The sequence below is a fragment of the Tenrec ecaudatus genome, chromosome 11 (genome assembly GCF_050624435.1).
Source record: "Tenrec ecaudatus isolate mTenEca1 chromosome 11, mTenEca1.hap1, whole genome shotgun sequence".
NCBI lineage: Eukaryota > Metazoa > Chordata > Mammalia > Afrosoricida > Tenrecidae > Tenrec > Tenrec ecaudatus.
Genome location: NC_134540.1, coordinates 85,399,342 through 85,420,657, shown reverse-complemented (window position 1 = coordinate 85,420,657; position 21,316 = coordinate 85,399,342). Strand labels below are relative to the sequence as shown.

The 21,316-nt window shown below is 46.6% G+C and overlaps 1 protein-coding gene across 1 annotated transcript in view; it reads right to left on the bottom strand.

Annotated features, from left to right (window-relative positions):
- Nucleotides 1-21,316, bottom strand: part of RASA3 (RAS p21 protein activator 3) — a 259,051-nt gene that overhangs the window by 107,463 nt on the left and 130,272 nt on the right. The window contains exon 3 of the mRNA XM_075563383.1: nucleotides 12,626-12,729. Coding sequence (XP_075419498.1) covers nucleotides 12,626-12,729 — 104 coding nt within the window. The remainder of the gene's footprint in view (nucleotides 1-12,625; nucleotides 12,730-21,316) is intronic.

Below are 21,316 nucleotides of genomic sequence, written 5' to 3'. Positions count from 1 at the left end.
CGCGAGACCTTGATAATGCCCATGTAGCCTGCCTGCACAGCTCTGAATTCCCTCTCATGGTTCTGTCCTAAAATGAAGTCAAGTAGGAATTAGCAGAGTTCCTATGCAATTCGTGCTTGTGTGTTTCCTGAACAAAAGTTAGGCATTTTTACTTAAAGTCGCCACGAATGACCATTGCCAGTCAATCTCTGTGTGGTGGGCTGAATCACTTCCACGGTAGCTGGGTCCTAATTCCTGGAACCTGCGGATGTCATCTTATATGGCACAGGCTACTTGGCAGAAGTGATGGAGTTAAGGATCTTGGTTGAGGTGGGAGATCATCCTGGATTAGCAGGATGGGCCCTAAGTGCAACCACCAGGTTCCTTGTAAGAGGAAGGCGGAGAGAAACTAAGGAAGGGAAGAAGAATGTGTCCTTATGACACAAGCAGATGGGAATCTGAAGATGCTCCACGGCTGGCTCTGAAGATGGAGGAGAGGGCCATGAGCTAAGAAATGCAAGAGACAGAGCTCTAGAAGTTGGGGAAAGAGAGATGAGGAACCTTTTTTGTTTTATTTTTCCTGCCAGGGGCCATTGGATATTTATAAGGTTATTTGAGGGCCTTATAAAATTATCAACTTAAAAATTAACCTGCTCTATTTGGTTTGGTCAAATGTGTAATTGGCTCACTCCTAGCATGATGACTGTCAGGGCTTCACTCTGGCGCGGTGTGATGGTGAGCCTCACACAGCCCGTGAGCCGGACGTTCCCCAGCCCGATCGAGAGGCTTCGGAGGGAGTATGGCCCCGCGCACACTTGGCTTTCAGCCCAGTGAAGCCATCTTGGACTTCCCACCTCCAGGCTGTAAGCTAGTGAGTCTGGGTTGTGTTAGGCCAGCTTGTGATCATTTGCCAGGGCAGCAACAAGAAATTAATAATTCAGCCACTGTCACGTCAACCCTTTTTTGAGGAAACCCAATGTGTGTCCAGAGTAGAACTGCCTCCACTGAGTTTTCATTGACTGGCTATTCAGGAGTAGACGACCAGGCTCTCTTCCAGGGTGCCTGTGGGGGGGTCCTCCAGCTTCCACCCTTTCCATGAGCGTACATTGACCACTTTTCCTTCTCAAGGACCTCATAGAGTCTCCAAAGAGAAAGAGGAGGGAAAAGGATAATTCATGTGTGTCAATCACCTGTACTGGGTCTTACAGCTTCATGACGCAGCAGCTCAGCTATTTCTTCTCACGGGCTCTTCCCTCCCCAGGAGTCACTCACCTTGCTACATGACGCCATCAACACTGCTCACTTCCCCTCATCTCCTCCTCACGACCCGCCACTCTCCCGCCACCAGCCACCATGCTTCACCACCACCACCTCCCTGGGAAGTGAGACCAGTAGCTCCGGGCCATCCTGGTTCCTCCTTTTCCCAGTCTCCAGACCCAAGCAACGATTGCCTCTACATACAGGCAGCAACGCATCGTCTTAGAATCAGACGGGGAAACACAATCATGTCAATCTTGGAACCTGGTTGCTTAGGTACAAATGCACCTACCGAGGCCAGTGTCCTCATTGAAAAGTAGAAATAGTAACCTTAGCAAACACTGCTATCTCATTGAGATTCAATGAGTCAATATGCACAGAATGCTCATAACAACCAATGCTGCACAATACTCACTATAAAATTATTACATGCACATGTCGATACCAGAATTTAGTGCCAGGTACTTCCGCTTACATTTCTCCTGCTTTCCTGCAACGTGCAGCAGGATGGTGGAGAACGTGACAGAATGTGCGGAACCAGTTTGCTGAATCATCACCATGACTTGGCTTAACTTCATGGAGCCAGGCACTAATCGGTATCTACAGCCATCAGAAACCATTTCGGCAAACAAAATTATTCTACTAATAAATTCACTTGTGTCCAACACAATAATCAAGTCATAGTTCATCAAAGCCACCAGAACCAGAATAAAGCAAGAATCTGAACATCGTGCCACTTTCTGCCTTGTACAAGCTCTCCAGTGTCCCTCCTCGCAGCTTCCCTCTTGATAAACACAAAGTCTCTATGACCGCGGAAGCTCTATTTTCGGAGCTTCCACAGCCTGGGAAACAAGTGGCGTGGTGGCGTGGTAGCGCCACGAAGGGAGCTACCACAGGATCTACATGCAGGATCTACTTGAAGAAGCCACACGTGTACCAAGATGTCACAGAAGACAAGCAGGTGGAGGAGAGAAGGGGTGACAGAAAGCATCTGACTGGAAGGGAAGGAAGATAAGAAGAGAAGGGGGATAAGAGTGAGAGAGGGAAGGAGGGAGGGAGCGAGAGAAAAGACTGAAGGAAGGAAGATAGAAAAGAAAAATGAAAGAAAGGAACGGAAAAGAGAAAGAGGCTCTAAGGCAAATTCTCCTCCACTGCCCCATCAGCAGTAAAATAATAGCAAACAGAAATATGATCTTAGCTTTCTCAGACCCCCGGTCATAAGGACAGTGATCACAGTGGCTGAGAGAGGTGTCGAGGTTCAGAAAGTGCCTCCACACCTGCCATACCTGCCGTGAGACACAGCTGACCTGGTAATGCCGGTACAAACTGTTTCTTCACCCCCCTCATCTAGTAAACCAGAATTACTCAGGTTCAGGAATGCTTTCAGCGCAGGCAATTGGTGCCCAAAGCCCCAGTGAAAAGCGGAAATCTAAATGTTTCATTAAGACATGAACTGTTTCGACTGAGTCTTTTCAAAGCCATCTCTCACCACATAGGCAGGAGATGATGATGTAATTCTGAGCGAAAGCCTAGGAGTCACACGGGACAATGGGAGGAGGCGCCCACCTGAGGTTTCTCCTCGAGGAACATGATTGCCTATAATAAGCAACGAAAGGATGAGGCATGCCTTCCCTGTCCTACTTTCCAACTAAGACCCAAGCCTGGAGGCACGTTTGGCGCCTCCTTCTCAGTGTGCTCCCCACTAGCAAAGGAGAGTCAGGCACTGGCACCGCATAGCAGGACGGACAGCATTTGACCAAGTCAGTGAAGAAGTCTTTAGATGGCATAAAGCCATAGCACATTTAAAGGGCTTTCTAGTGTGACCCCATGAGGGGGCCACAAGGAGAGCATAGTGGAGGGAGGGAGAAGTAAGGAGGCCTAGTTGCGTGCACGTATGCAGTTCTGCACATGTGGGCACATGTGCATGTCAATGGGTCTCTCTTGAGGGAGGCAGAAAGGCCACTGTGAGATTAAAATGTAAGCTTGAACGTAGTTTGAGTTGAAATTATAAAGGGTCTTAAATGCCTCCTAGGCGCCCTGGTGGTGTAGTGGTTATGCATTAGGCTGCAATCTGAAAGGTCGGCAGTCGAAACCACCCACTGTTCTGCAGGAGAAGGATGAGGCTTTCTGTTCCCATAAAGAGTTATAGTCTCAGAAACTCACAGGGGCAGTTCTATCCTTCCCTACAGGGTCACTATGACTCAGCATCGACTTGACCACAGCGAGATTAGTTTTGGTTTTTGGAATACCTCGCTGGAGAGGGCAGGTGTCCTTCTCCAGGCTGATGCAGGCAATGTGAGCTCAATTTTAGCCATCCCACCTTTAAACCCCGGACTCTAAAATGGAAGTACAGAACACTGAATGAAGATTTTCTTGAGATGGAAAACTATCTATGAATACCAAACCGAACTCATGAGTCAATTTGGACTCGGGACAACCCGACAGGGCAGGGGAGAGATGCCCCATTGCGTTTCTGAGACTGTGACTCCTTACTCATCTTTCCCCTGGTGTGACTTTGAACTGCTAACGCCTGGCTAACAGGTCAACGTGTAATCCCTGAACATTTCAAAAGGGATCAATGTGAAGAGGCCTTTTTAAACACCATCCATTCTTCCAAGAAATGTTTACTAATGCCCACTATGCTTAATGCATATTGCCAGACTGACGACTCATAACAATGGGAAATTTTGGGAGCCCTAATTATGTAGCACCCCATTCAATGTCTTGGATTTTATCTTCACCGTGACTGGATGCTATTGATATATGTGAAGCCAGGGAGAGAAAACAATAGCTCACACTTAGAAGAGGGGACACTGGATCTCTGGAATTGAAGGCGAGGATGAACAGCTGTAAGGCAGCCACTTGCACACAAGCTAGAGCTGCGGCCCAAGCACACAACGATGGAGGCTGAGAAGAGAAACGAGGCATTCCAGAAGCACGCAAGCAGAGAAGAAGGGGCAGGCCAAGGTCTGCATGAGTCACTTATGAGAGGCACAGCCAAGAGAAGTAGCTGGGTTTATTCAGAGCCCGGGACCCTGGGGAAATGATCACATGCTCAGCGGTGAACACAATGCGCTGGGAATGCCTTGAGGCAACAACAGGGGGCTGTTGAGTTGGAAATTGGATGCACGAGATCGAGGCCATGGAAGTGCCAAGGAACAGCCCAAGAGTGAAAATAGAGCAACGTCTTGACAAGAAAATCGAGGGCGAAACCTCTTCAGAGGAAAGGAAACGGGCAACTGCTTTGAATTAAGATTTGGACGGGCTATCCCTTGGTTTGGCAATATTGGGGACCTTATCAAGAGCACTTTCTGTGGAGGCATAAAGTATAAAGGGGGCTGGAATGCTTGAAGAGTGATCAGTTGACAAGGAAGTAGAAAAGCAGCAAGTCGACAAGCCAATTGGATCTGGATGAGTCAAATACACTTCCGAGATGAATTACTAGTATTCTGGGGGACAGTAGGCACCCCAAACGCTTTTCCCAACCCAGAAACGATCGACGCTGGGACAGTAAGACATTGTCATCGTGATGCTTCGATTTGAATAATCATAGTGGTCCCTATATTTGGCCATTTCCATTACCAAAGGGTACGGCTCCAGGGCTTCCCTGGGACAGACACACACTCTCTGGTTTGGAACAATCCTCAGCGCTCAGCAGTAGAAACAAGGGAAAAGAAAATTCCTGGTCTAAATTGACCCTGCACTGCGTAAAACGCACCGATTCGCCCAGTAATCGCTCTCTCCTTACCCAGAAGTCAGTGCCGACTCATGGCAACCCTACAGGACAGAGCATCCTGCCCAGGTGAGTTTCCAAGACAGTAACTGTTTACGGGAGTAGAAAGCTCAGTCTGTCTCCTGCTGAGCAGCTAGTGGTTTTGAACTGTGGACCTTGCAGATCACAGCCCAACTCCTAACCACTAGACCACCAAGGCTCCTATACCCTATAAGAGCAGGCATTTTTAATGAAACCGATTATTCCTCTGATCCCCAGCAATCAAACTAGAAAACAAAAAAGCTTCCCATGACTGGGCTTCCAAAGGGTTCTCCAGGTTAAAACACTCCTGAAGCAGTGCTCTGAATCCAGGGGCCGTCTTCCTTCTCACAAATCCTAGGCATTGCCCCAAGCTTTCTTCTGGATGTGGTTCTGCAAGGGCCGATCACATGCTTTCCCGGGAACCACGGAGGCATTAGCTTGGCACCCAGCAGCTGCTGAAGGGGGAGAGTCTGTTCCCGGTTCCGAAGGCCACCGCAGGCCGGCCATCGGGAGAGCACACCAGCACGAAGCTGCCACCTGCCGTCTAGAACGCAGGTCACCCTCAAGAAACCCCAAGAACCCACAGCCCATGTGAAAACCCAGGGCTTTCTCCTCCGGGTGAGCAGATCGACAAGAATCTGCGAGCTCGGTTCATTTGCTGCTTCTCCATCCAATTAAGCGCCAGCCACTCCCAGGGCGCATCTGCCCAGAGGAAAGGACGTGGACCCCATTGGCGACCCAGGGCATTCAGAATCAATCCACAGAAGCTCTGAGATGCAGACTGCAATTTTATTCTTAAACAGTTCAGCTGGTGTGGGGGCGGTGGGGGGATGCGTGGTGGGGGAGCAGAAAACAAAGGAAAAACAGGCAGGCTTCTGGGTTCCTTCCTGCAAGGTGAGGGAGAGGTCCTTTTTCTTGACGTGCTTGCTCCTCTCGGGTGTCCTTCAAAGGAAACGTTGAGTCCCTACTAAACTCAGCCTCGCTTCCTTGTCTCACCTCTAGAGCGCTTACTGTGACCACGTATGGCTGCACAGTATTCCCGGTACGGCCTGACCCTTGGGTTGGGCGTGCAACCGTGCCTGACCCCAAAGGTGTCCGTGTGATGGGCACACGTGGGTTTGCCTTGAATCCAAACCAACCCAAAGAAGGCAAGCACATTTGAGGTGGCAGATATTTATCCATCACTCGCTCACTCTCCTGTAAGGCATGGCGTTTTCACGCATAGCCCCTCTCCAAGGTGATAACTAGCTCCAAGGTGATAACTGGCACCTGCTCCAGGGCTTCTGAGACAAAGGCTCTGGATAAAGACCTTTCCTTTATTGTAATGCACAGCCGCTGCTCTTTCCTACCGCGTGCCCCATCTCAGAGGGCTATCAATGTACGTGGCTTGCTTGGAGCTGAAGAATGTGAACCGTCTTGCCTCTCTTTCTCACCAGGTGTGGTGTGACTGCTAGTAACGGTAAGTTTGCTGACTTCTCCTGTTTGATGCTAAATCGGAGTCACTGAAAAGCAGTCGCATTACCACAATCCCACTAAATAGTTCTTGCTAATGAATGATGAGTTGTCAGACCCGGGCCTGACCCATCTGTAGGAAAGTGCAGAACATGATATTGTAGTCCATCAGCCCCTGAGTATTTCTAGATAAACTGGCTGGTTTGGCAGGAACTGCATCCCCAATCTCAATGGAATGTGAGGCGAGAGAGCGGGTCCAAACTCCAAACAGGTGGAGAGTTGAGTCTAGCCAGCGGGGGCTTGAGAAGCCTGGAGATCTATGGGATGGTGGTGGTTGGGAGGCGTCCTCGAGTCAGTTCCAACTCATAGTGACCCTACACTGTGACCCTACACGGCCCAGGCCTGGGCCATCCTCACAATTGTTGCCCTCACTGAGCCCCTGTTGTGCCCACTATGACAGTCCCTGTCACTGAGGGTCCTCCTCTTTGTGGCTGCCCCCCTACCAAGCGTGATGTCCGTTCCCAGGGACTGGCCTCTCCTGATGATCCAGGATGATAAAGTACATGAGACAACATCTCGCCATTCTCACTCCCCAAGAGCATTCTGGCTGTGTTTCCTCCAAGACAGGTTTGCTCTTGCTTCTGCCAGTCCATACACTATCCAATATTCTGCATCAGCAGCATAATTCAAATGTATCAGTTCTCCTTTGGTCTTCCTTATTCACTGGCCAGCTTTCACGTGGATAGAAGGCTATTAAAAACACTATGGCTTGAGTCAGGCACACTTTCGTCCTCAATGGGATGTTTTCGCTCTTTAAAGAGACCTTTTGCATTTTAAAGAGATCTTCCGCAGCTCATTTGAATCCTTGACTGAGTCCTGGTTGTGGATCCAAGTAAAGTGGAATCTTTGCCAACTTAACAGTGTTTCTGCTTATGATGCTGCTGCTTGTTGGCCCGGCTGTGAAGGCTTTTCGGTTTCCTTATGTTGAGGTATATAATCCATACTGAAGGCTACAGTCTCGGATCCTCATCAGTGTTTTGAGTCTTCACTATCGGTAAGCAAGGCTGTGTCACCTGCCTACTTGTAGGTTTTTCACGTGTCTTCCTCCAGTCCTGGTGCCGTGTAGTTTTGCATACATGACTGTGTGGATTCCTTCCATAGAACAAGCCAGCTTCTCAGATGATTTCTCAGCATTCCGATTGAGTAAGAACGGTGAAAGGATACAACCCTGATACACACTTGTCTTGCTTTTAAACAACACAGAATTCCCTTTCTCTGTTTGAGTGGTCTGAGCAAGGAGCAAAAGTAGTGCTCTGGAACTCATCCTGGGGAATGCTTTCCAAAATTTGTTATGACCCACACAGTTGAATGTCTCTGTGTGGTCAATGGAACAAGGATAAACGTCTTTCTGTTATTCTCTGCTTTCCCCCGAGATCTACCTGACATCCTCTTAAGAACCCAGCATGGATTTCTGGCAGTTTCCTGTTTAAATCCTGCTGCAACAATTTTTAAATTGTCTTCAGCAAAATGTTCCCTGCATGTGGTAGTTGCTGATATTATTCAATACATTTTACATGCCATTGTATCATGTTTTTCTGGAATGGTCACAAGTATGAATTTCTGCCAGTAGTTTGGCAAGGTAGTTGCCTTTCATATTCCGTGGCATGGATGAGAGCTTCAAATATTGCATCCATTTGTAAAAATATTTCAGTTGTTTATTCTGTCATTTCTTGGAGCCGAGTTTTTCACCAATGCCCTCAGTTAAATTTAGATCTCTTCCTTCAATGCCATTTGGTTCTTGATCATGTTAATATGCTACCTTCTAAAGTGGGGGTCAACCAATTCTTTTGGGCACACTGACTGAGTGTATTCCTTCTATCTTCCATTGATGCTTCCTGATTCATTCACTCTTTTTCCCAGGTAATCCTTCATTATTTCAGCGTAAGGCTTGGATTTTTTTCTTGAGTTCTTTCAGCTTGAGATAGGCTGAGTACGCTCTTCCGTTTTGGTTTTCTGACTTTAGGTGCTTACACATTTGATTATAACACATTCCTTTGTCTTCTCAAGATACTCTGATATATTCTGTTCAGCTATTTTATTTCATCATTTCGTCCGTTTACTTTATCTACTCTTTGGTCAGGAACAAGTTTGAGTTTCTTCTGATACCCATTTTGGTCTTCTTTATTCTTTTCTGTCTTTTTAATGACTTTTTGCTTTCTTCGTGTATGGTGTCCTACCATGACTCATCTTGACATTAGTCATTAATGTTCAATGTGTTCAACCTATTCCTGGGATGGCCTCGACATTCAGGTGCTAAATACTCAAGGTTGTACTTTGGCTCGCATAGACTTAAATGTTCTTCAGGTTTGAACTTGAACTTGCATCTGCACAAATAGTGGTCTTCATTCAGGCCCTGGCCTTGCGCTGACCAATGGTGGTGAGCCTCCCCACTGTTGTTTTGCTCACAGATGTAGCTTGTTTGATTTCTATGTATCCTATCTGGCAATGTCCACATATATAGTCTCCCCCATCCCCCTTAGGGCAGAAAGTAGTTGTTTGATTTTTATGGTCAAATGTCTGTTGGAAATAATAGTAATCAAAAGCAAAAGCACATATACAAGAGAGCAGGAGGGACCCAGAGCCCCTGGGAGGCAGTCAAGTCCCTGGTTTTACAGAGAGCTGTTTCACTCTATGTTTTTTCATCCCGGACAAGCAGAGGGTGTTGGATGTTGGAGCCAGAGGCTCCAGGCAGTTGGTTGGTGCAAGGCAGTGGGGACGACAGCCAGGGTCTCACGGTCCAAGTGAAGCCCTGCAGTGGGTGGCTGCAGAGAGAGGCTGGGTGTACGTACACAAGAGGGCGAGGTCGGGGCTGAGGTGGCCTCATGGCACCAGAAGACACGAGGGGTTCCCAGACATCCCAGCACTGGGCCTTGGACTACCCCAGTCCATCATAGAGGGGCAGCACCTGCACAGTGGGCAGGTCTGCTTGGGACCCTCCCAGGAACTGCTGCAGTGTCAGCTTCCCAGCGGCATTCTCGTCCATCTCCACACGGACACGGTGCGTCCTCTCCTCGGGGTTGTTCTTGTCCTTGAGGTCCCCGCCACCTGGGAGATGGCGTCCGTGGTGTCCAGCATCTCGTTCCGGGTGGTGTGGCTGGGATCATGCAGGTCATGGAGCTTGAAGGCCCACCGTCGTGTGTCCAAGGTTCCCCTGGAGGTCACCAACATGCCCCCAGATGAACTCGGAAAACTCAACCCTCTCAAAGAAACGTTCCAATTTTTGAAATGCATTGCCAATGATGAGAAATACAAACTTTCCCAATATTTTTGAAAACTGGAAGGCTCTGCCTACTTTAGGCCGGTAGTCCCTCAGACCACACTGTGTGAGACCCACTATTCCCTAATCCTAGTACGGCCCCTTCCTTTCAGCAGGTACCTGGTCACTAACCCACCTCGGCTCCCAAGTCCTCCTCACGCCTTCCTCCTCACTCCTTCCTAAGGTCTAAGTAGTTGAGGTTTCTCTGAGGTCTGCTGTCATCCAACACAAGGTGACTCAAGGAGCCACCGTTCCTTTGCCCTCACTTAAAGTATATTGACTTTCACCGCAATCAAATACATGGGCCAAATATAGTCTAAAAGATGTCAAGATGCTGATTTAGGATTTCATCATTCTTCAATTTCACTAATTTTCTTCGCTCCATGTTTCATCAACCAATATTCGAGATTATGCATAAATTAGGGAGAAAGATGAAGCTTTCGACTCTGGTATCGAGGACATGGTCGAGCTGCTCCCGTGGGTTCCTGAAACCGCTACTGTTTACGGGAGTGGCTGGTGGTTACAAAGTGCCAACCTTGTCCTGCCACATCACCCACTGTGCCACGGGGGCGCCTAGGGTAGTGACTGCAACGTTGTGAAATAAGCTCGATGAGTGAGGAGGCAAAAAGACACGAAGTAAATGAAAATGTTTGAAAGCAAGATTCTCCGTGATCCCGAATATCTGAACACAGCAAATCAGGGCATCGGTAAATATTTCTAGGATGCGTCCATGAATGAAACTCTGCAGGGTGGCTGAGGTCACAGGATGTGGAAGAGGACTATTGTTGGCTCTGGTCTCTCAAATTTCGAGGCTTTCTTTTGCCTGTTTATAGCATACTTATGATTATAGCTGCAGGTCGTTAGATCTGTGTCACAGTGGGTTATGCCTTGGGCTGCTGACTACAAGATGAGCAGTTCAAACCCACTGTGGAGTCCCCAGGAGAAAGATGAGGCTGTCTCCTTTCAGAAAAGGGCAGGGGTGTGTGTGTGTGGAAATCTCAATAGAAAAGAAAGCAGAAAATAGTTTTTTAAAAAAGGAAACTTTAAAATGGATCACAGGGGAGGTCACATGCTAAGGTGTTTCATTTACTCTAACGATGTCGCCATCATTGCCTTTACAATGCTCTCTGTCTGATAGCAAGGCTGTTCACTGCCCTGGAAATGGTCAAAGGGGATTCACCAGAGGCTTAGTCCACGTGTGGACCTTGCAAACAAATGTGGGACTTCCTCTGCCATCCATCGCCTTCCACAAACTAGGTGTTCAGAATTTAAGCCGTGATAATATTCCTTCCTTTGGGTTTGGGTTATATTATTTATAATTCTTAGATCTCACCGGCTGGTGTGCTTCTTCCAGGTGGACTTAGCTGATGCCTCACTTAGCTGTTTGTTTGAAGATAAGCCTTTAAGCCGCGGGATGCTGTTCTTTCTGGTAGCCAGGCACCACCATATTTCTTCCCCACACTGACCTGTGGTACTAATATCTTCAGTGATCTCTTCATGAGGGCAGCGATTGAGGAGGGCCATGTCGTAAGCACTAACTGTTCTTAGATTGGCTGGAATTAAATGTGAGCCCCCAATCCATTCTTATCTCTATTGGTTTATCTATGTCTCTGGTTCAGTTTAGAGACGGTATCATTTTATGAGAGAGAACATTATAAATCATGCGAATTGAATAAAATTTGAAAGCCAATCAATTTCCCCATTACACAATTCATATACACTTTGTTTCATGCCATTGATTGTAAACTCCACAATGTAACAGCACTCACCCCACTTCCTCCTTGACTTTCTCCTTCCTGCCCTTCCTTCTCTCCTAGCTCTTCCTGCCTTCTGAACACTGTCACTGAGCAAGGGCTTCCCTCTGGGTAGCAAATGGTTGGTTTTTCTAAAGAATATGTACATCCCGATGCCCACCTTCTACACCTGTCTAATGTTTTGGCTTCCAGTTGAGCCACAGGCATGAGCTGCTTCAGGCTTGAAGGGTGACCAAGGATCATAGGCTCAAGGGGCTCAGCGGTCACCCTCAGACCAGCAAGCCTGCGCTTTTCCATGACTTTGAGTTTGGATCCACATTTTCACTCTATTCAGGGCCTCTGTTGGGGTCCCTTTCAAAGGAGTCAGCAGTGGTTGCTGATCACCATCTAGTGTTTCTGGTCTCCCAGTCACCAAGACTGGGAAGCTGGCTGTCCGTCCACTGGTTCTTGGGACTAATTGTTTCCATGGATCTTTCCTTTGCTTCACTCTCCTTTGATCCAGACGAGAAGAGACCAAGAATCGCACCTTAGCTTTTAAGGCCCCAGTCACGACTCACCAAAGTAGGATGTAGAAAATGTTCTTTGTGTAAGATGGTGTGCCCCGTCCCTCAAGGTGTGTGGTTTGCGCTTAAGAAGTTGTCATAACTTTTCCCCTGGGTGCACTACTGTCTTCAGGGATATGCTCGTGACAAAGGTGAATTCATATGTTAGGAAATGACCTCTGTCCAATCTCTCTATATATTTGTGGGCACGGTCTCATTTCTCCTTCCCATACCTATTCAGTATGCATGTCTGTCTAGGTGGCCACTCATAGATCATTATGATTGCTATTTCAGGATCATGTACCCAGTAGTCAAGGTCACAGAGGTAAAACAGTTGGGATTTTTTAAAATTATAGGCCTAAAGGTCAACCAATACAGGACTTCTACATTTGGTTTGGGTTCAAGATAGAATGAGCAGCTTCACCGACTGCCAGTGAGTCAAGTCCAACTCCTAGAACCCCTGGAGCTGAGAACAGGTATGCCCCTTTGCTGTCCAGCCCCAAGGAGAGGCCAGGGTGCCCCTGCTCAGAAGACAGAGAGAAATGAACAAAACACCCATTTAAATACCTACCTATGATGGAATCCCTCCGGAAAACGTCTCTATCAAAAATGTAAAACGACAGGTGGCGAAAGCTCCGAGGAATTTCACAGTAAAAGTCTTCTCCATAGAAGGGGCTGGACAGACAGACAAACAAACAAAAGGGGCAGCGTTAGAATGCGCAGCGCACACTTGATCCACGACCGACATTTCTTCCTCGGCTGTCTGAAGGGCGATGGGGTCTTTTCCGTCTCACGCATTAAATGTATCTCTGTCTTTATGCTATTATGATGTGTTCCTTACCACCTTGGTGCGATCTTGGTTTTTATTTTCTGTTGTTTTTCCCAGCTGTGAAGCACGGGAGTGGATGCCCAATGATGACTGATATGAGGGGTCACAGGGAATGCAGGGGGGGGTGAGAGGAGGAAGGGGCCTTAGGGAGTGAATAATGAAGGGGGGGCACTAGAACGGATTGTGGTTGCAGGGCTCATTGTACAGGCGGTTCGACCGTGAGGGGGCGAAGGGGGAGGCTCTAAAATGGATGTGCTAATGATTGTACAATTCTCCTGGACACAACTGAACTATTGAATCGTATGATGTGTAAATCATATGCCAATAAAACTATTGGGGGAAGAAGATGTGGAATACAAAAGTGGTCATCATCTGGTGTATAAGCCCCCCACCTAATTCACAATAAAAAGTTTAATGAGAGAAAGTAAAGGTTGTGCAGCACAGTGTTACCTGGACTTAGCACTGACCAGGCGAGGGCCAGAGGAAATCAATCATTGTGCGGAGGATCCCGGTGCGGGGGGTGGGGGGGGACCCCGGTGCAGACCTTGGCATCGTGACTCGGAGGTTTACAGGTGTTACGATCAGAAAGACTGAGCACTCTTCTCAGACACATGCATGCAATTTTATTTTAAAATGCATCATCAAAATACTCTAGACGGTTTCCCTTGTGGGACATGAAACCACAGTCTCTTAATTGAGGTAAAAATAAGCTCAATGATAACCAGATCTTAAAAGATCTTTACAGACATTCTTCCCAGTATTCATCCCAACGGCACACAATCATAAGTCAATGAGCAAGTTTGTGTTACTAGGCTTGATTTAGCTGACAGTTTAGGGAAGTCAGAACGTTTGACAAAGACTGGGACAATGAATGAATCTCTACTGAATACATTCAAGTTTAATACAAATACCAAGGCTGCTATGATGGCTTTTTTTTGCAGGTGACTGGAGCAGAGGTTGCAGCACTCACTTTGCATGTGAGAGATAAGACAAAGCACCCCTATAACAATGCGTAATGAAGGTACCGGCTATCAGAAAAAAAATAGCCCGGCTATCAAAAGATTGAGCGTCTGGAGTCTTAAAGGCTTGAAGATAAACAAGTGGCCATCTAGCTGAGAAGCATCAAAGCCCACATGGAAGAAGCAAATGAGCCTGTCTGACCACGAGGTGCAGAAGGGACCAGTTATCAGACATCAAAAAGCTAAAAACCATATCAGTGGGTGCCCACCTCCCTGATACGATCAATGAAGACAAACGTGTGCATAAGCAAATGTGGGGAAGAAAGCTGATGGTGCCCAGGTATCAAAATATATAGTGTCTGGGGTCTTAAAGGCTCAAAGATAAACAAGTGGCCATATAGCTCAGAAGCAACAAAGCTCACATGGAAGAAACACACCAGCCTGTGTGACCACAAGCTGTCAAAGGGATCAGGTATCAAGCATCAAGGAACAAAAAGTCTTATCATTGAAAATGTGGGTGAGTGCAGAGTGGAGACTCAAAGCCCACTGGTAACCAAGCAGACAGCCCTTGCTGAGGGGTTATGGGGAGGAGATGAACCAGGCAGGGTGCAGGGTAGCAATGATGAAACATATAACTTTACTCTAGTTCTTAAATACTTCCTCCCCTCCACTCTCATGATCCCAATTCTACCTTATAAATCTGGCTAGACCAGAAGATGTACAAAGGCACAGATAGCAACTGGAAACACAGGGAATCCAGGACAGATGACTCCTCCAGAGCCAGTGATGAGAGTGGCGATGCCTTGAGGGTGGAGGGAATGTGGGGTAGGAAGGGGGAACTGATCACAAGGATTTACATATAGCCTCCTCCCTGGGGGAGGGACAGCAGAGAAGAGGGCGGGGGAAGATGTCAGACAGTGTAACATATGACAAAATAATCATAATATATGAATGATGAAGGGTTCATGAGGTAAGGGGGAGTGGGGAGGGAGGGGGGAAATGAGCAGCAGATATTAAGGGCTCAAGTAGAAAGCAAATGTCTTAAGAATGATGATGGCAACAAATGTACATATGTGCTTGACACAATGGATGGATGTATGGATTGTGATAAGAATTGTACGAGCCCCCAATAAAATGATTATTAAAAAAGATTACAGCCTTGGGGAAAAATAGCATGTGGGGTGTCTAAACAGCTTTTCTCCCAACAAGCAGCCATCTAAGTGAGGCATCAATTAAGTCCACATGGAAGAAGCACACCCACCAGCAAGATCCAAGGATTGTAAATAAAATCCAAATCTGAAGAATATTATCAGGGCTTAAATTCTGTTTAACTGGTTTGCAGAAGGCTATGGAAGAAGGTGGAAGCCCCAAATCCATTTACAATATCCATACAAGGATTAAGCCTCTGGTGAACCCTCTCTGGCCACAATCCAGGAACGTCAGTAGACCTGCTATCAGATGGAGAGCACGGTAAGGTCAATGACAGCTGTCGTGAGGTTAAAATGTAACTCCTTATCATTTATTTGATCTCCCTTTGATCTGTGTTCAAGTTGTTTCTACTTTAATGTTTTCTACTTTCTTTTCAATTGAGGTTTTCCTGTTTTGTTGTGCTTTGTCATTGTTGATGGTTCTTTGTGTTTTATATGATTTCCTATATATGAAATCGAGGATGGGTAAAAATCTATAGAGATGGTGGCTGGATTAATAATTACCTAGGGGCATGGCAGGGAACTCTGGGGGTCAATGGGGAGCTAACAACAGTGAGTATGGAGAAAGAACAAATGTCCTCAAATTGATTATGATGATGATCAAGCAACTCTTGTTAATACGACTGAAAGATTAAATTTGCAGGCTTTCTAAATTATATGTCAATAAAACTATCTTTAAAAGCTAAAAAACAAAAGCAAACAAAATAACCACAGCTCCCAAGTTGTCTGACATCAGCCCAGGCACGGGCCCTCTTTTCCCAGGATTCAGTGTGCCCTCCTGCCTGGGCAGCCCGGAGGCCTCCCTCCCTCTGCCACATTGACACCCCCTTCACACACACCCTGCTGCCTCGTTCCGCCCACGCATGAGTCACCCTGACAGATGCAGCAAGCATCGCAGATGGAAACTGAAAAATAAATTGCTAATTCTAATTAAGGGGCAGAGAGCCTGTGGGTTTTGTCATTAAACACCCCCCACTCACCACCCGATTCTTCTGGTCAGGCACAAGGCTGCGGTTAGGAAAGGTGGCTCATTAGCATCACAGCAGACACGCATGAAAAACGGCACTGCACAGACCCTCCCTGACTGCTGAGGTGGCCGAGGCATGCACACATGCATGCAATTACCTTCCACTGTGACATGATGCATTTTCATGCCATGTTTACGGTAAGCTCTAGAACTGGAAATGCATCACTTGGTCAGGTAAGACCTCAATCAGCACGTTACCTTTGGTTAAAAGGCAACAGAGAGCAGAATGTACCTGCCTAAGGAAGCATCCAAAGGCATGCGTGCATGTCACGGTGTAGGTGTATTTGGGATGACAACAGAAGAGAGAGGTGTGAGAGAGGTAAGGGGGAAAGAGGGTGCTGGAGGGCTGGAGGACCAGTTCTCAATATGAGAGTTCCAGGCCTCTGTTTGATCAACTCTGTGATGCACCTTTTCCCCTTCACCTTTTAATACCTCTGATATCAAAATAAGGTCCCTGGGTGGCCCAAGCAATTTGTGCTTGACGACTCACCTAAGGTTGGCAGTTTGCACCTACCCCAGGACGTCACAAAAGAAAGTCCTGGAGATCTGCTTCCGTAAAGATGAGAGCCCGAAACATGTACAGTCCATGGGGTCATCAGGGGTTAAGAGCCGGCTAGCAGCAAATCTATCTTTTAATTAATCTAGAATGACTTTACAGGTTAACTGGCTTTGTTTCTTCTTTTTCTTGTTGTTTTTAGGTGCCACCAAGCCAGTTCTGACTCATAGAGTGTTAGGCAGGGTTCTCTAGAGACACAAAACCAGGATTCTTGTGATATATATATATATATGGGTTTATTCAGGAAGAAGGAATACAACACCTAATGAGTCCACACAGCAGTACAAAGGACTCAGCTCAACTCACTTTCGTGGAACAGTTAATATACTGAAAGTCCTTCAACTCACGTGGGCTGCTGGTCCAAGGTCAGAGAAGCAGACAGTGGAGTCTTCCCTCAGGCAAGACAGGCAGAGTAGCCCTGAGGCAGCAGACAGCAAGGTGGGTCAACAACAGTCAGTAGCTTAGTGGAGCAGGCCCAGATGGGATCTCAACACAAGCAATGCAAAGGTGACAGGATCCACCAGCCTTGAAGTCCCTGCCAGCAGCATGGCGAAGCAGGTCTCGAAAGAGCCTCAAGCTCCAGTGACATGACCCATGAGTTGGCCCATGAGTTGACATGACAAGCTCCAGTGACATGACCCATGAGTTGGCTTGGCCCACGGGTAGTGCAGCACACATTCAGGCAGCAGCATGCTGGTCCAAGCAGCAGGTAGGAAGGGAGAAGGGGGCGGGCCTTGGAAAGCCATTTATCTAGTTGCCTTTCAACCAAACTTCAACCTGATTAAACTCTGCCCACGTGTTCCTATTGGCCTTCTTGGCACCATAAACCTAACTATCCCACACAGCAATCCTTTGCACAACAGAATGAAACACTGCCCAGCCCTGTGCCATCCTCCCAACTGTCTTCATGTTTGAGGCCACTGTTGCAATCCATTTCATTAAGGGTCTTCCTCAACCTTGCTAACCCTCCAGTTTACCCAGCACGATCTCCTTCTCTGGAGACTGCTTCCTGTTGTTAATAGGTCTAAAGTATGTAAGGTGAAGGCGCATCATCCGCACCTCCAAGGAGCTCCTTGGCTGCAGGTCTTCCAACGTGAATTTATTCTTCTGGAGGTTCCAGTACTTTCAATATTCTTCGCCGACACTGTAATTCAGGTCCAGCTTTCATGTACATATGAAGTGGAGACAAAACTCATCATTTGGGTCAGGTGTGTCATAGTCTTCAAGGTGATGTCTTTGCTCTTTAACATGTTCAAGAGGTCTTGTGCAGCAGATGTGCGCAGGGCAACACACCAAGTGATTTCTTGGCTGCTGTTCCCATCACGGTTGATTGTGGGTCCAAGCAAAGTGAAATCTTTGACAACTCCAACCTTTTCTCCATTTGTCACGATGCTTGTTGCCCACCTGGTTCAGTTCTAGGATTTTTGTGTTTTCTATACATTGAGCTGTAGCCAAGGATGGTACAAGATAAAATGATAGGGTACCGCACCGTATCGCCAAAAATAAGGTATCTTATTGAACCTGTAACATTGTCTATTATTGGATGTGTAATAATTTCGTATTTTTTTCTGGTACATCTTATAACAATACCATAGATTCAATAAGATACAGTAGTGGGGTGGCACAGTACCCCAACACCTAATCTTGTGCCACCTGTGTAATTCCCCATGATGAAATCACCAGGCATGCTATAGTCAACGTTACTGGGTTAGTTAGTTTATTGTGCCAATCTGGCCAATAAACACATGTGGAGTTAATTGAAGGGCAGAGAGATAAATGGCTCAGTGAGCCTCGCCTTTCAAGTTCTCGAGTCTCTTGCTTTGTGATGGTCGCACCGGGGTGTAGCTGCCTTAGCAGTTTCCAGCTTCAGCTGGCAAGGCTGACTTCATGCAAGACATCCCCAAGGAGCAGCCACATGGACCTACCCCAATGCAGCCCTGGGTGCTGGAGCAGCTGAGTGGAGCCCCACTGCCAGCACTGAGATGCTTACACATTCACTGACTCAGCTTTCCTCCTGCAGTCAGCGTCATTGCGTCTGCTTTGTGAAATGGAGGAGAACTTTCTGGATTGATGTTGGACATATGAGTTAATGGGTTAATGTTGGACTTGTGGGCTTGGGCAGCACTGGGTTGGGATGTTTTCTTGATGCACACTTAACTTTTATATAAAACTCTCTGACTTATACATGAGTTTCTGTGGATTTGTTTATCTAAAGTACACAGACTAATACAATTAATCAGTGACTGAAACAGAGGCATCACACCCTGCTCATTGTGTGGTCTGGGATCAGCTCAACATGACCAGTTAACCAGAGAAAGACAGAGCCCATGGAACCAACCAGAAGTCTGGAGTCTAGAAAGGGGATGTGGGATATGGGGAAAGGACCCAGACAAGCAGGGGTCGGGGTCGGAGGGGGGTAGCTTCAAGCCTACCAGCAGGCCTAAGATGGCAAAGGTTGGCATGGGGACAAGGGCCAGTAGGAAGATGCAGCATGGAGTGTCAGGGCATCCATTCAAAATAAACATCTTGGAGAACCTATGCTCTACCAGACACGGTGGAATAAAAGTGTCCAAAGGGAAGATCTTGCCTTCAAGGACCCTACAGGGTTAAGGCAAAGGTGCAGACAGACAGGCAACAAGACCACCACAATCTAGAATGGTGAGTCTCAAGAAGAGCAAAGCATAAAGGGCTTTGAAAGCCCAGGGAAGACGGCTTGGGAGTGAAGGGGCATCGAAGGAGATTACAGCAAGCGCCACCCCACCACCACCAGCAGCTCCGTTTATTAACAAATGGTGAAAACTACTTTGAACAAAAATAAAGCACAAATCCCTTCATTTTGCAAGACTTCAGACATGGGAAATTGCACAAGTTTCATGCTAAAATATAAATAGAAGAGACGTCTCTCACATGTATATATTCATGCTTTTTAAGTAGCCTTTTAGTTAACTTTCAGAACAATGTTCCCAAACAATATAGCATCTCTGACACAAATGCACAAGCACAATGGTAAAGGTTGGCAATTATTCTGGGCGACTTGAAAACTTACACAACAGTTTGACTTTTATACACTTCACTGTGTGGCTCTTTAAATGTATTGACACTGAAAACAACATCTAATGCATGAAAATAAAAGAGAAAAGAAACGTTTTTAAAATACTGGTGGCACTAGAGCTATTTTATAGGAGGTAGGTGTAAGAGGTGTGAGCAGGGTCACAAAAAATCCACATTAGCTTAATTCACTTAAAATTACACCTATAAACGTCACATCACAGAAACATGTACATTAAAGAATGTGCCTGCTCTTTGAATAAGTGAGAAATTAGAAAATAATTTTAATCAGTCAACATAGTCCGCAGAGGATGTCCACTTTAATGTGACTTAACTTATTCACATGAAAAATCTACAAGGCAGAATCTACATGCAGTTGTTCTGTCCCAGAACCAGCAGGGACCTCTGGGGAGAATCAGGGGTGGGAGGTGGCAGGCCAGGAGTTAAGGCTGGGGTACAGATGGGGCCTGGCCAAGCTTGACTAGCCTGGGCTGGAAGACAGCACGAAACTGGAGGTTGTTGATTGAGAGAAGCCAGTTGAGAAGGAAGGGCTCTCGAAGCTGTGAAAGCAGGATGGTCTGACTCTTCAGTCGGAAAGCACAGATAACAACCAGGGTGCCCAATTCCTCCAGCACTGGAAGTGCAAGGTCCAGAAGGGTCAGAACAACTCTTATCACAATCCATCCATCCGTCCATTGTGTCAAGCACATTTGTACATTTGTTGACATCGTCATTCTCAAAACATTTGCTTTCTACTTGAGCCCTTGATATCAGCTCCTCATTTTTCCCTTCCCGCCCCACCCTTCCTCCCTCATGAACCCTGGATAATTTTTAAGTTAGTGTAATTTTGTCATGTCTTAAACTGTCCGACATCTCCCTTCACTCACTTTCTGTTGTCCATCCCCCAGGGAGGAGGTTATATGTAGATCCTTGTGATTGGTTCCCCCTTTTTACCCCACCTTCCCTCCACCCTCCCAGTATTGCCACTCTCAGCATTGGTCCCGAAGGGATCATCCGTTCCTGATTCCCTGTGTTTCCAGTTTCTATCTGTGCCAGTGCACATGCTCTGTAAGGCAGAATTGGGGTCATGATAGTGGGGGGGGGGAGCATTTAAGAACTAGAGGAAAGTTGAGAAGAACACACTTAGTGGTCTCACACTTCCTGCTTTCAAAACGTGCCACAAAGCAACAGGGATCAAGACAGGGTGGTAGAGCGACAAGGACAGACACGTAGGATGAGTGGGATTGAATAAAGTTGATTAAAACAGGCAAAGGCAGCTCAATGAGGAAATGGCAGTATATCCAATAAACAGTGTTGGGATAACTGAACATCTATATGCAAAAAAGATAGATTTAGACCCTTATCTCAAAGGGTACATAAAACGTAATTCAAAATAGAGTACATATCTAAACATTAAGGTTAAAACTATAAAACTCATAGGGGTAAATAAAAGAATAAATCTTTGGATCTGGAGTTAAGAGTTCTTAGCTACGGCATTGAAAATATTATTATCAATAGAAAATTTTCATAAACTGAACTAGATAAAAAACAAAATCATTAAAAGCTTTTGGACTTTAAGGATATCATTAAAAAGTTGGGTTTTTGAAAGCCACAGACTTGGAGAAAATATTTATA